At 35.6% G+C, this 13,060-nt stretch overlaps 1 protein-coding gene across 1 annotated transcript in view; it reads left to right on the top strand.

Annotated features, from left to right (window-relative positions):
* The first annotated feature begins 2,386 nt into the window (after nt 1-2,386).
* Nucleotides 2,387-13,060, top strand: part of LOC135078668 (bone morphogenetic protein receptor type-1B) — a 67,760-nt gene continuing 57,086 nt past the window's right edge. Inside the window, exon 1 of the mRNA XM_063973200.1 lies at nt 2,387-2,480. Within this exon, the coding sequence (XP_063829270.1) occupies nt 2,477-2,480 (4 nt within the window). The 5' untranslated portion in view covers nt 2,387-2,476. The remainder of the gene's footprint in view (nt 2,481-13,060) is intronic.

Below are 13,060 nucleotides of genomic sequence, written 5' to 3'. Positions count from 1 at the left end.
CGTAGAAAAACTTAATCAATAGACGTTTTTCTAATTTCCTTGTTATGTCCATTACTGTTGTTTGCCAAAATGAAGGCACATTATAACATATTGAAGCGTAATTTCATTCTAATAGCACTCTCTTTATATTTGAGAAATGTTTGGCTATCGGAAAATAAAAACTTTAAATGTCAAATACTAAAAGGAAGGAAATAAAGTGAAGTTAAGTTCTTGTCCGAGTCAAAAGTATAATTTCCCTGGGTCTTCTTTTCGACCATTGTAGTAACGAAACGAAAGAACTTAGAATGTAATGCACTGCACCGTTACACTCGGCCATTTCGTCCCAAGAGGCCATCGAGGCAGGACAGTACTTCGTTGAACAGCTTCGCGACAAATCGCATAAGTAGGTCCCTCCTTGGGTTTTTGTTTACTAAAAAGTCAATTTCTTTGGACGGTTTTTTGCAGCTAAACAATGGATTAATTTTATTGTTTATTTACACAGATGTAGTGTCTGTAGGGGTAAACCCTTGATTTAAATAGTAAATGCATAGGGTAAATAGGTTTTTGTCTGTGATGTCTTTTAGGCATAAATCTAATTTCTTTGGCCCTAATTTCCTTGTTTTCCGTGGCATAAAAAGGCCTAGGAAATTATAAAAGACCATTTTTAATTCGGCGTAAAGTCAAATTTTGAGTATTTCTTTATTGGAATAAGTTTAAAATTTACATTTTAAGAAATGGGTATCAGAATAGATATAGAACAACTTGTTTTTAACTCTTAACTCAATCTACTGAATTTATCTTCCTTAGTTGTGTAAAAAGGTCGTAATGATACAATATTCATTGGTATGTTTGCTTGCGAAGGTACACAAAAATGGGTCGAACAAAAAACAAGCAAACCACAGAAGAAAACTTAGAGAAAAAAATATTTATAATAATTTCCTTGGCTACCAAAAATTCATGACTTTGTTTCTAAAACGAATTATGACACCCCTTTTAGATATATTAGCTTAGTTTTTGTTACTTAATACAATGGGAAACTAAAAATAGTTAAAAACAAAAATATATTTCGTACCAAGGAAATTAGGCAAAATTGACCATTTTTGGCGAAATACCCAACTCCACTTTACTATCCCATGGTATCCCACGATTCTACGAACAACCTCAGGGTTCAATGGATGGCTGCTGTTGTCAATGTCAAATAAGCATGTGGTGCTATCGGTTGCTGTAAGACAAGTACTGTGTAGGAATGCCCCTTGTGCCGCAAAGTCTGCACAAAGGAAGACCTGAATTAGCTGGCCGGGTCTCTAGCGTGTGTTTTGCCCTACACAATCAACAAAAACATCTTAACATTCAATATTAAATGCCTATAGCCTGACCAGGAACATAAAAACCCTCGCCATGTTGCGGAAAACTAATGGTACTAATTTCTTTTAATGGCAACAGTAACTGAAAACTTCATTGTCATGTCACCTTGCATGTCAGTCTATTGCTGTCAAAGTGTAAACAAACTTTATTTTAAATGTGCGCAATTGATTTTGTGAATTAAATTGCTAAAATCTTTTCATAGTCGTGAAAGAAAAGTGGTTCACAATGTGTTAAAGTATTTGTCGAAGAGAAATACTAAGGGTTCGGACAATATTTTCATTGAATAATTTTTCCGACAAGGGTGTCAAATTGACTGACATGTTTATCGTATAGTACAGTCCACTATGAAAATTAGCTGTGGTTTGTTTCAACTACCTATTTTAAAGTTTTTTGTCACTTTCTAAGTGTTGAATTTTATGGAATTGGTAAAGAAGTACCGAGTTTGAAGCGTTCATGAGCAGACATTGCAGTTGAATATTCAAGTTCTGAATTTGATTATTGATGAATAATAAAATAAATCCTACTAGCTCGATTGATGTTTTCATTTAATTTATTTAAACCAGGTTACCTATAATAATATTTTTTCGTTAATTCATGAAAATATCAAATTAGCCCGTAATCCTGAATCCTGATACATAAAGTTAGCCTATTAATTTAGCACAGGTACGACTGTACTCAGTGTTGCACTATCAAATGCAATTGACGCGCCTCTATGCCAGGGTTTTTATGTTCCTGGTCAGGCTATACAAAAAATAAATTAATGTTGAATGTTGACTTACGTTTTTGTTGATTGTGTATGGAAGGTACATAGGTAACGTTTTTTAAGAGCTATGAGGTAGATAGCTAGGATATAAAGAAAAGAAGACTAAAAACTTAATATTTTAATTTTTAGAGCCAATTAGATCAAATTAGAAGTGCAGATGGTTTCAAAAAAAATCATTCGACAGGATAGGATCTATTGGGTCGGTCAAATAACAAATTAATGACATCTATCTTTCAATTGTGACAGATACAATTTTTTATAACTTGCAACACCAGCGTATTAAAATGGCCGCTGCTGTGTAATGTTTTGTGGTGATGTTTTTCTGTGAAAAATACAGTTTTTTCTGTTTTAAGTGAATTTTATTGGATTATGGGTAAGTTAATTGTAATTATTACCCTTTCTTTAATGTAATACTGATATTTGTGGCTCATTTAGGTGATTATATTTTGTGTAAGTGTTAATCAAATGGGTCCCAAAATCACTTGCAAGAATTTTGTTGATGTCTTTGACCGTGTTTTCGATCTTCCTTTGTAATAAACACAGATTTTGATAATTATATAGTTTAGATGGGCTTTTCTATGAAATATTGACTTGTATCGAGTCAATGTTTATCATGCGCTACTACAGAAAAGTTTAAATTAAGGTGTCTATGAAGTGTAGAATATACTCCAGATAGATTTAAAATTTTATTTGAAACACAAGAAATACTTAACATGTTTTGTTTTTAACTAATAAACCCCTTGATTGTTATGGGAGCCACTAAGAGTTTGTTATGTTTTTTTGCTGGAATGTTACATTATTCTTGATGTATCTATTTATTCTCTTTTTGATTGTGTATTTGTTTGATACCCATAAGAGAATTTAGATTCATAGAAGAAATTCCATCTAGTAAATTGTATTATCAGTTATTATCAGTGTCTTCTATGGCAGATATGCTACATTTGTCTCAATTTAGGTTACTTACTTATTTATTTCTACCATCAAAAACGTTTTACTAATGAATAAAATTCACATTTTGTCATGTTTTCCATGCTAGAACTGCCTGTTAGATCAAACTTACTCTGCAGGTTAAAGTTATCATGTAAATAATGGAAAATCTATCCCAGGCTTTTATAACAAAACAAAGTTTTTAACAGATGCCGATATAATTATTTTAAGATAATAAGCACATGGAGGGTCCACTGCAATAATGATTAATGTCCATTTTCCATCTGACTTCAACGCAACAACTTCCATGAAATGATGAAAGAAATCAAATCAAAGAAGTTAAAGTTAGACTTTATGTATTTTATTTTTATCAAATCACACATTACTTTTAATTTTTTTTAAAGAATATTTGCAACAATTTTAAAACTTGGTATTGAACATTTGAACAATCATCCCAACCCAAAAATGTTGAAAAGGACATTTTTATTATTATTGCCCATTGCAATAATTCCTTCATAATTATGAAAACTATTTACATACTTTCTTAGGATCTTTCTACAAGGTATATTTATTTATAAATTTACTTGAAGGCTCAAATTAGTGTATAATAAAAAATTTAGGCTATTTTAGTAAGAGTTCTAAAATATTGAGATATTATTATTTTAAGATTTCAAAATCAAAAGTACTTTACTTGAATTAACTAGAGCTATTTTCACCATAATCATATTTAGATACAAATCGAATGTAAGGGATTCCTAACTTAATGGAATTTACATACTACTTGAGCCTTTTAGGTACATAATGCGTGTAATATTTATAACCCATAACAAAAGTACAGCATTAACTTAATCCTCTCATACACAAATCGTCGGATCCAATTTGGAATTCCATTTTGTGGGTGCCTCTTTATGGGCGCTTTATAAATGCGCGCACGCATTCGTTATGCGCCATGTTTCATCCGAGGTGTCAGAAATAAGCCTTTATAAAATGCTCAGAGGCGCTTAAGATTTACCTCAAAAGATGTACACAGTACAAAACAATACAGTAAGCCTAATACTTTAGTCTACAACCAATGTGTGTTACCTGTGATGACTTATGGCTCGGAAACGTGGCCCCTCACTATAGGCCTTATACAGAAGCTCAAAGTTGCACAGCGTGCTATGGAGAGGGCTATGCTCGGTGTTTCTTTACGAGATCGAATCTAGAAATGAGGAGATCCGTAAACGAACTAAAGTCGCTGACATAGCCCGACGGATTAGCAAGCTGAAGTGGCAGTGGGCAGGGCACATAGTACGCAGTACTGACGGCCGATGGGGCAGCAAGGTTCTGGAATGGAGGCCACGTACCGGAAAACGCAGCGTGGGACGTCCACCCACAAGGTGGACCGACGACTTGATAAAGGTAGCAGGAAGGCGCTGGATGCAGGCCGCTACCAACCGTGCGATGTGGAAGTCATTGGAGGAGGCCTATGTTCAGCAGTGGACGTCCTGTGGCTGAAATGATGATGATGATGATGAATACTTTAGGTGATACAGATTGATAACGATTGATCTGATCTGATAACGAAATACTATTACCTTGCAAAAACCGAACTCCGGTAATTTCGGCTGGAGATAAAAAAAAATGTTGCCCGCGGAATCGGCTGCACGGTGCGACGGTCTTTTAAGCTTTTCCTAATTTTCCGCAATAATAAAAAGCAGCCAAATCTGTGCCTACCGTTTTAAAGAGTTGCACCATCATGATATGCGAGAATCGCTTCGTCACAGCAAATAATCTAAAACCTGAAATATTACAAAATTCTCATCTAGGGCGCTAAATATAGGCCGGAATTCACACTCGGAACTTTGCTTACCACATCCCTTTACACTGTGGACGTACATAACCTGAACCACTCGGTTCGGAGAAGCGTTCGACATTGAGATGGGTCATTTTGTAATAACAATAGCCGGGATTCATCCAAGGGTTGCCACTTCTCCGCGTTTTATACAACCTCTTTTGCGGTTTTCTATTTTATTTACCGTTTAATATTAAATAGCAACATTTCCTTATTCAATTGATATTTAAGCGATGATTTATTAAATTGAGGAAAGCTGGAAAATGAAATCAATATTAATAACTACTTGATTTACAACATGAATGGAAAGTTATTTTGCGACGTGACTCATGGACGTTAATTAAAACTTGGTGTCAAAGTTCATAGGCTGGCCAGCGATATCCGTAGTGAATAACTTCCAAATTAGTAACGCCGTAATATTTTTCTTTGAATTATTTTGTATTATCAACTATTGCCGACGGCGAATGAGGTCAACCCAATTTATTGTTGGTACACGTGTTCGTGAATATTGTTTATTATGGTCTAAATAGTATTTTAGTAATAAGTTCTTTAGTTTAACGAATTTAATAATTAATTTAATTTAACGAGATTAAATCATTTACACGATATTTTTTGCTTTATCTGTTATCACAACTTAATGTTTAAATTTGTAATAATGAATGATTTTCAAGTTCTAGGAGACCCTACACAAAGTTTATAAATAAACACTTTGAATTAAAACTGAATCATATATTAAATTCTAGCCAACTCGGTACTATGAAAGTCGTTTGTTACTAAAGTAGTCAAATAGACAGCCCTATACATAGTGGTAAGTCTTCAGTCTCTTTTACTTTTTTCGTAGCAGGGGTTTGGGGTCGGACTCGAAGCTGGGACTCCGACACAATAAGAGTGACTGACGCGCCTCCTGCCAGATATACTATTGTTGTTTCGAACATTGTCCCCAAAACACATAATTTCATTTTTTAACATCCGTGATATTTAAAGTTACAGACTGTAAAAGACAATTTTAGAACCTTCATCAAAACATAATAAATTAACCTTTAATAGTAGTAAAATATTTCAAATGTAATTAAAGGACATGAAAGTTTACAATACTCCTCTATCTGAAACACCGATCGTAAAACTAAAATAGATAAAGTGTGCAGTAAAACTGATGCTCTTCCCCTTTAATATTGTAGCTTAGAACCGTTAGACGTGTATAAAATCTGTACAGAAACGGTAAATGATAATTCCAGAGGGTAAAGTCCAACAACGTCTAGAACGCACGTTTGTAAATCCTTTACAATGATAGTGCATAATAATATGTCGATGCATGAACTGCTTATGTAAATTCATTTCGCTTATCCTGCGTATTACTATTCATAGCGGACATAGGTGTATCACACGCACTGCATGCTTATCTGCATCTAAAAGAATCGATTACCATTGTCACGAGGAGCCCTAGCGTCCCAGCACCCCTACAACTCGGTCCCAGCGTCAAACCCCACCTACACCCAATACTTTTTGTTGCATAACTCCAAGTGACACTATAAATTTTCATTCATGTCTTACACGCCCTTCGCACAACAGGTTCTGCCTTTGTACATGCAGTTTTAGAACCCCACATTGATTTATCCTAATAGATATCAATTAAACTTATTGCATTTAATAACTAATCTATAGTTGTTATCTGCGAAAACATTATTGAAGTCGACTCCACGGCATTTACGACCGACCAGTTTTAGTTTACGCGGCACTTGTTCTATCTCATTGCTTATTTATTATGCCTTATTTTCTTTTATCTAGGTTCTAGTCTGAGATGACATAACATAAACACGTGATACCTAGATGTGAATGTAGCGTAGCGAAGGTTATATTGCCCATGTATAAATTAATTGGTAAGCGAAGCGACTCTTAACAATTTTCAATTATATTTTACGTCAAAAACGTGTGATGTTCAAATAAATTTGCTGTGAAGTTAACGCGAGATGCAGACAGTAATTTTAATTATTTTTGGTCCTCAATCTTCCCTCCACATCACCGTGTCGAAACGAAAATTTGATTTAATGGTTCACGTATAAATCCTATTCCTCTGTGATATTACTGATATTACGCTTTGGAAGACGTAGATCATTTCGTTGGACCATAATGCGAGGAGCGGGTTCAATTTAGATCGATACGATTTGGTATTTCGGGACCAATCGCTTGAGCATACCCATTGTTGTCAGTAAAAGCTGCTGTATCTTGTACCGGCATCGAAGTGTTAATGATTACGGATACTGATACAGCCGTTGATAAGTTCAACTTGATGGGTTGAGGTCTAGTAATTTTAATCGAAGGAGTGAGAGCATCATCTCTACGTTTAGATGACATCTTTTTAGAAATGGTCAAGCCATTTAATGGCTTGACCAGTGGCTGTGCTCTCATAGGCCCTGGAGGAAATGATGGCCGCGATGACGGTGCCGATAAACATTTTAAACCCTTCAACAGTAAACCAAGACGAATTATTCACATCGATCACGCCACCGAAAAGTATTTCAGTGTAACGCACAATTTGTTTACGAGTCGTTGACCCGATCGGAAAATACTAACGTATTGTTGCAAGTACAACTCGGTTTACAATCTAGGGCATTACCCCTCTAAAATGAGGTATTTGTTTAACAACAGGCTCTGTTTACATTAATACAATGTATCGCATTCCTACGGGTTTCCTTACCAAATCGACCGGCTTACCAATACACATGAATTTTTTCTTATTCACATTAAATATTGCGTCTATAAATCTACTGTTTAGAAATATCAACTTTGCGGGGTTTAGCCCAAGCAAAGTTTATTATTATTTTATAATAATTAATAAGATAACGACGCTATAAAGTTTAGTAGCTAATTAAATTCGACATTTTGTTAGTACATACATAATATTATGTTCATTAAGATATGAAACAGCCTAAACTTAATCGTAAGATTGGTTACTTCAAACACAAAGATCTTCAGAAAATTTCTAACACTGAAAAATGTTCCTGCAGAACATAAAGAATTACAGAAAATTGATAACTATTCAAATCTAGTTCGAACACGTAGGATGCTGAATGGCTGGTGCATGGATATTAAACCATGCAATTTGATATAATAGTAATGCTAGTAAGTGTATACAATTTTGCTCTTGTGTGAAATTATGTTGGCGTTATAACAATTTCCTCTGCAAGAAGGATGATTTGGTGTCCTTGTTGCCTGCTCATTAAATCCAACACTTGAGATTGAGCCGATGCGTGCAGAGGTGCTTGGCTCGCATACCTCAAGCTTTATGTTGACTCTCCGTCAAGGATGTTCGGATCACGTGTGAGATGGGACGATAATCCTGTTATATATTTTTACTTCGTGTTTAATTAAATGTAGGCTTAACTCCGACGTCCACTAATACGGATATATTTGGTAGTATTTATTTTGGGTCTGGCCCATAAGTTACTTCGGTAAATTAAAGCTCTAATTAATGACCTGTTTCCTGCTTTACCAAGAATTTTAAGGGCCGAAGTACTGGATGTTGTTATTTCGGTTCAGTTAGAGAAATATTCGTTGCAACGTTATCTGAATTCCTGCTATAAAATTGATACGTATTGTATTGAAATTAGTTTTCGGAGAGAAACGGAGCCTTTCATGTGGTTTATTACGCATTGAAATTGCTATTGGTTCGCATCGCAGCGGGCCATTGAAGCGTCTGCAGTTTGATGTTGCTTCGTGGTGTGCGTACTGTGCGTTTGGTTTTTGCGGTCGAGTGCAGCACGACTTCGCCTGCAATTTGTTCGTACGTGCGAAGAGGGATTGCCTTCCCTAATTGCAGTTTGTGCGTTCTGCTCGACCGTTTCATTTGCTACGAATTACCTCGCGTCAAAATTTCTTGGAAGCGCTCAATCTTCCGATCCTGCGCGGATCCTTAATGAGTCTTTATTACTTCGATTCTCTTCGCCGATACTGCAGCTGATAGATTTATAACGGAACGATTAGCTCGGATATGTAACGTATTTAGATGCGGGAAGTTAATTAGAATTCTTAGTGAATCCCGTTTTCCACTTAACGCATCGAGCGTTCGGATCTTGATAATCTGTCCCTATTAGGGTTCCCGCTGGACGTCTGTAGGAGCTGCGGCACGTAAAGGTCCTGAAATAGCCGCGGACAGGTGTCGCGATTGACTTTCAATGGAGGCTGGAGGCTGAGGAGCAGCCGCGTGGTTAACTCGCGGTACAACACGTCGTTTTTTGTTCGGCGGGCGTTGCGAACGAAATTACCCATCGTTCGGCGCCGCGCGGCCGCACCGACTCCTTTTTTTAACGTGGTCCAAGTCGAATTTTATTATTTTTATTTAACACCTGCGCCCAGTAATCTGTATTCGACGATCTTCCGAACGCTTAACTCTTTTTGGGCGTGTTTTTGTGTCGGGAACGGTCGATTTATAGAGCTTGAGTTTTGTCAGCCGAAAAGTGTCGTTTAATTTTCGTTGTTGCTCCGGTGACAATCGATTATGTCCGCCCATGCTTAGAAATTCTCGCATTCGAGCTTTGTTCTTTTTTATTTTATTTTAAAATGTGATTAGTATTTTCATTTTCTCTTTAACGAAGAGTTGATTAATTGAACGAGACGAAGTTAATTAATTTTAATTGATATAACTTGGCACTGGAATTCCATTGGTGTTATTGAAAGTGGAATCTATTGACGAATAGAAATCGTCATTGGTATTTTATACAAAAGAAAGTGCTGAATTTCGTTCAATTTTAAATTGTCATAAATACAAAAAAAAATCTCTTTGAAAAAGTCGTTGTAGCTAGTGTAATTACGATACATATGTTTAATAATATGTTCTGCTGTTAACAAGTCGTTTTTATAAGAAATGGTTCTCTAATAAAATTAATTTTATTTAAGAAAATGTGCCCCTTTGTAATGAGGCTCACGTGTAAAGTATTGGTATGCGTTTTTGAAAACTTATCGGAGAAATTAAAAGATCGACTCCCTATAATTTTCTGTAGTTAGCAATTCAGAACTTTCCACTTCGACACCTACAGAACATAATTCCCTTGGGAGTGCATGTTTCGGTCTTTTTTCGATCGGTTTTTAATGGTGTATCAATTACAGTAGTGGTTTGAAGATTATTCATATTGTTGGTTGGTTAGTTCGATTGTGGGAGCAAAAAGGGCAGTAATGATGCGTTTTAGACCTAAACGTTAATTGCTACCGGCACGCGGGCGGCGCCACCCTGTCATTATCTCAGGTGCACTCGTGTTCAGATGACGCGTGTGCGCACTGGCCATCGAAGACGCATTGTGGCCGATAGGGCCTCATTATACGACTCTACTAGGATATATTCTAAGGCTAGATTTGTCATCTTTGCTGACTATATTTACCTACATTGAATAGCCGCATATGTAATTACATTAATGCGGATTTTGAAAATTAAAGGCAGATTTTACTGTATTGTATAGATTGTTATTTTCAATTTTTAATACTTATGATCTTGCAAACTAATGCGTATCATAAAAATATCATCCACGTAAATCAACAAAAACATGTGGTTTTTGTATCTTCTAAAAAACAACGAAAGATACGATAGGTAATAAAGTAGGACATGTGTTACATAAGAATATTGCTCTATGGCTGCCAAGTTTCAAAGTTAATGCTACAATATTTTATCTTTACAGCGTATTATACCTGTATCTGTATTCATAAACCCAACGATCGGTATTCGGAACCGACCTCGAATTATAAAATAAAATCCCAGAGTAAAAAAACGCGGCCCCGTGGCGCCTGCGCAGTCCTTCGACAAACTTATAACAAGTTCGCAGATCGATCTAATGTTTGATTCGGTAAAGTTCAATTTTCAATAAATTTGTTGGGCAACACACTTGGCGCACCAATAAATCATATTCGCTTTATGCCCTATGAACGCGTGTTTTTACACAAATATACATCAACGAAACGAATAAAATATATTATTGCTTTTTTGTTTTAAATGGCTGACGGTTTGAACCCATTGGTCCTAATTGCTCACATCATTAGAGATATTTTTGGGGTGTTATTATTTCCTTAAATATTTATTCAAGAGATGTATTGCATGACGAATCGTCTGAATATTATTAAGCTAATGTTTTTCTAGCTATGTTATAATTAAAATTATAGTTATAATTAACTTCTTTGATAATTTATTTAGAAGCCCAGTGTCTGGAGCTCTAAATATACAGAAGTAGTCGGGTCATTTGTTTGTCTGCGACGAGGCGAGCTGTTTGATGTGGTCGAGGAATCAGGTCAGACAGGCGAGACAGTGTACATTTTCAACTGGATTTAGATTTCACGTTTATGTTCACGATGCTATGAAGAAAAAATATGTATATGTATGTGTATTATCATCTCCCAACTGTTTTATAAAGTTTCTGACGCTCTATCATCTATTTTTTCCATTTATTAAATGTAAATGGACCTGAATGTATAATGTAAGAAAAGTATGATACTAATTAACAGTTTTTTTTCTTAGCTGTAGTTTTATTGCGTTATTAAGTAATGCATACATAATATTCTGTCATCATAAGTAACATCTGCGATCGAGTGCACTACAATATTATTTAAAAATTACATAAAATATGTACAAAATGACATATTTTTTGTACGATGCCGCTGGATTCATCTAGTTTTGTTCTTCTTTGTTAAGTTTGCAAATTGAGGTGTGGTATTCATATGAGTTTTTATACGGTTTACAAATTAATATGAATGGGCCAATGATATTCTTGTGATGCGCGGGCGCGGGCGGCGCTATCAAAGCCGCGTTTCCCGCCGCCACTATTACGGCCCGTGTTTTTGCCCAGAGCTATCAATTAATGCAAAACTTAAAAATCGTAATTAGCGCCGATACATGGGTATCTGTATAATATTTATGGCGCGGAAATGCCACTGCATATTGTAATTTTATATCTGTTTATTGGTGCGTTATGTACTGCAAGACTACTTTACATTTTTAAGAAATGCGATATTCAGAATAATCAATGGGTTTTTTCTTTATAGTAGTTGTTCTAGTGTAGAAGTGCTACATTTTCTTATTGGAAAATAATGACTTTTTATGCGAATATTGTGGATTGTTTTTGCAATCGCAGATCAGGATAAAAAAAATACGGCTGCCTGAAACTAAGCTTTGCTTGTACAAATTCAGTGTAATGCTTGGAAGAATCAAGAAAATTTGGTCTAGAATAGTTTTCTGTACAGTGTGGCAATAATGTACACTCGGTTTAATTATGCAATGGTATATTGCTTCTCAGTTTTTTGTTTAGTATCAGAGTTTCTTACATCACAAATTGGTGTATTGTTGAGAGTGACACGGGCGGTTGATTGACGCGGCTTGATTCGTTAAGCCTCTCTTCAAAGGGTACGTGGGTTGTAGACGTAGTTCTCTGAAAGCTTCGGCTTATTATTATTCTCGTAAATAATAGTCTCATCTCCGTTTACGACTGTGATATTTCTCGTATGTTGAAACGTTTTTGTTGAGACGAACTCTTCTTTTACGGCGCGCCGTGCTCTATGATAGGATTCTTGGTAATTGAAATCAACACAAGCGCAGTCTCCTTCATACTTTGTGCCAGTTTGTATGATTGCAACATTTGAATAGTCGTCTAGTTTCCTTAATGCATTTAAATGACCTATAAATCTTATAATACACACACATGTAGGAGTAGGTAGTTAGTTAGTTATATCTATTTGATTTCTTTTTAATAATATTAGGTTAAAATGTAGAGTAATCAAACTCGTATTTTTCTAAAATAGTTTTTTCGATTGACTGCTAAACCAATTAGAGTGGAAACAAGCAGCTAAAGTACCAATCATTATAACTTCTGTGAGGCGATAGTTTTTATGACTCATCTGTAATACAATTTATCGTTATAAAAATTTCTTCAATACAAATTAAAATTAAATAACAATTTTTATGTTGCGCCCGAGTTGATTCGTTTGCGTGTTTTACTCGGCTCGCGACCTGCGCAAGCGCTGGTGGCAATGATATACGCCAGCCAGCCTGATTGACGGCTGGCGCCGCTTCGCTACTCCTTCATTACGGACGGAATCTTACTCTTACAGAAACTTAACTAAGAATCAAACCATTACAAATTAAAGAACTATTTCCTCGCCTGACTAGTTTCAGTGTAGGGTCGGCTCAAAAACAAACCCGTAACACTTTTGAATTTAGA

This window comes from Ostrinia nubilalis, chromosome 15 (assembly GCF_963855985.1).
Source record: "Ostrinia nubilalis chromosome 15, ilOstNubi1.1, whole genome shotgun sequence".
Lineage (NCBI taxonomy): Eukaryota > Metazoa > Arthropoda > Insecta > Lepidoptera > Crambidae > Ostrinia > Ostrinia nubilalis.
Note: the sequence above shows the minus strand (reverse complement) of the source record. Positions and strands in the feature narration are given on the sequence as shown.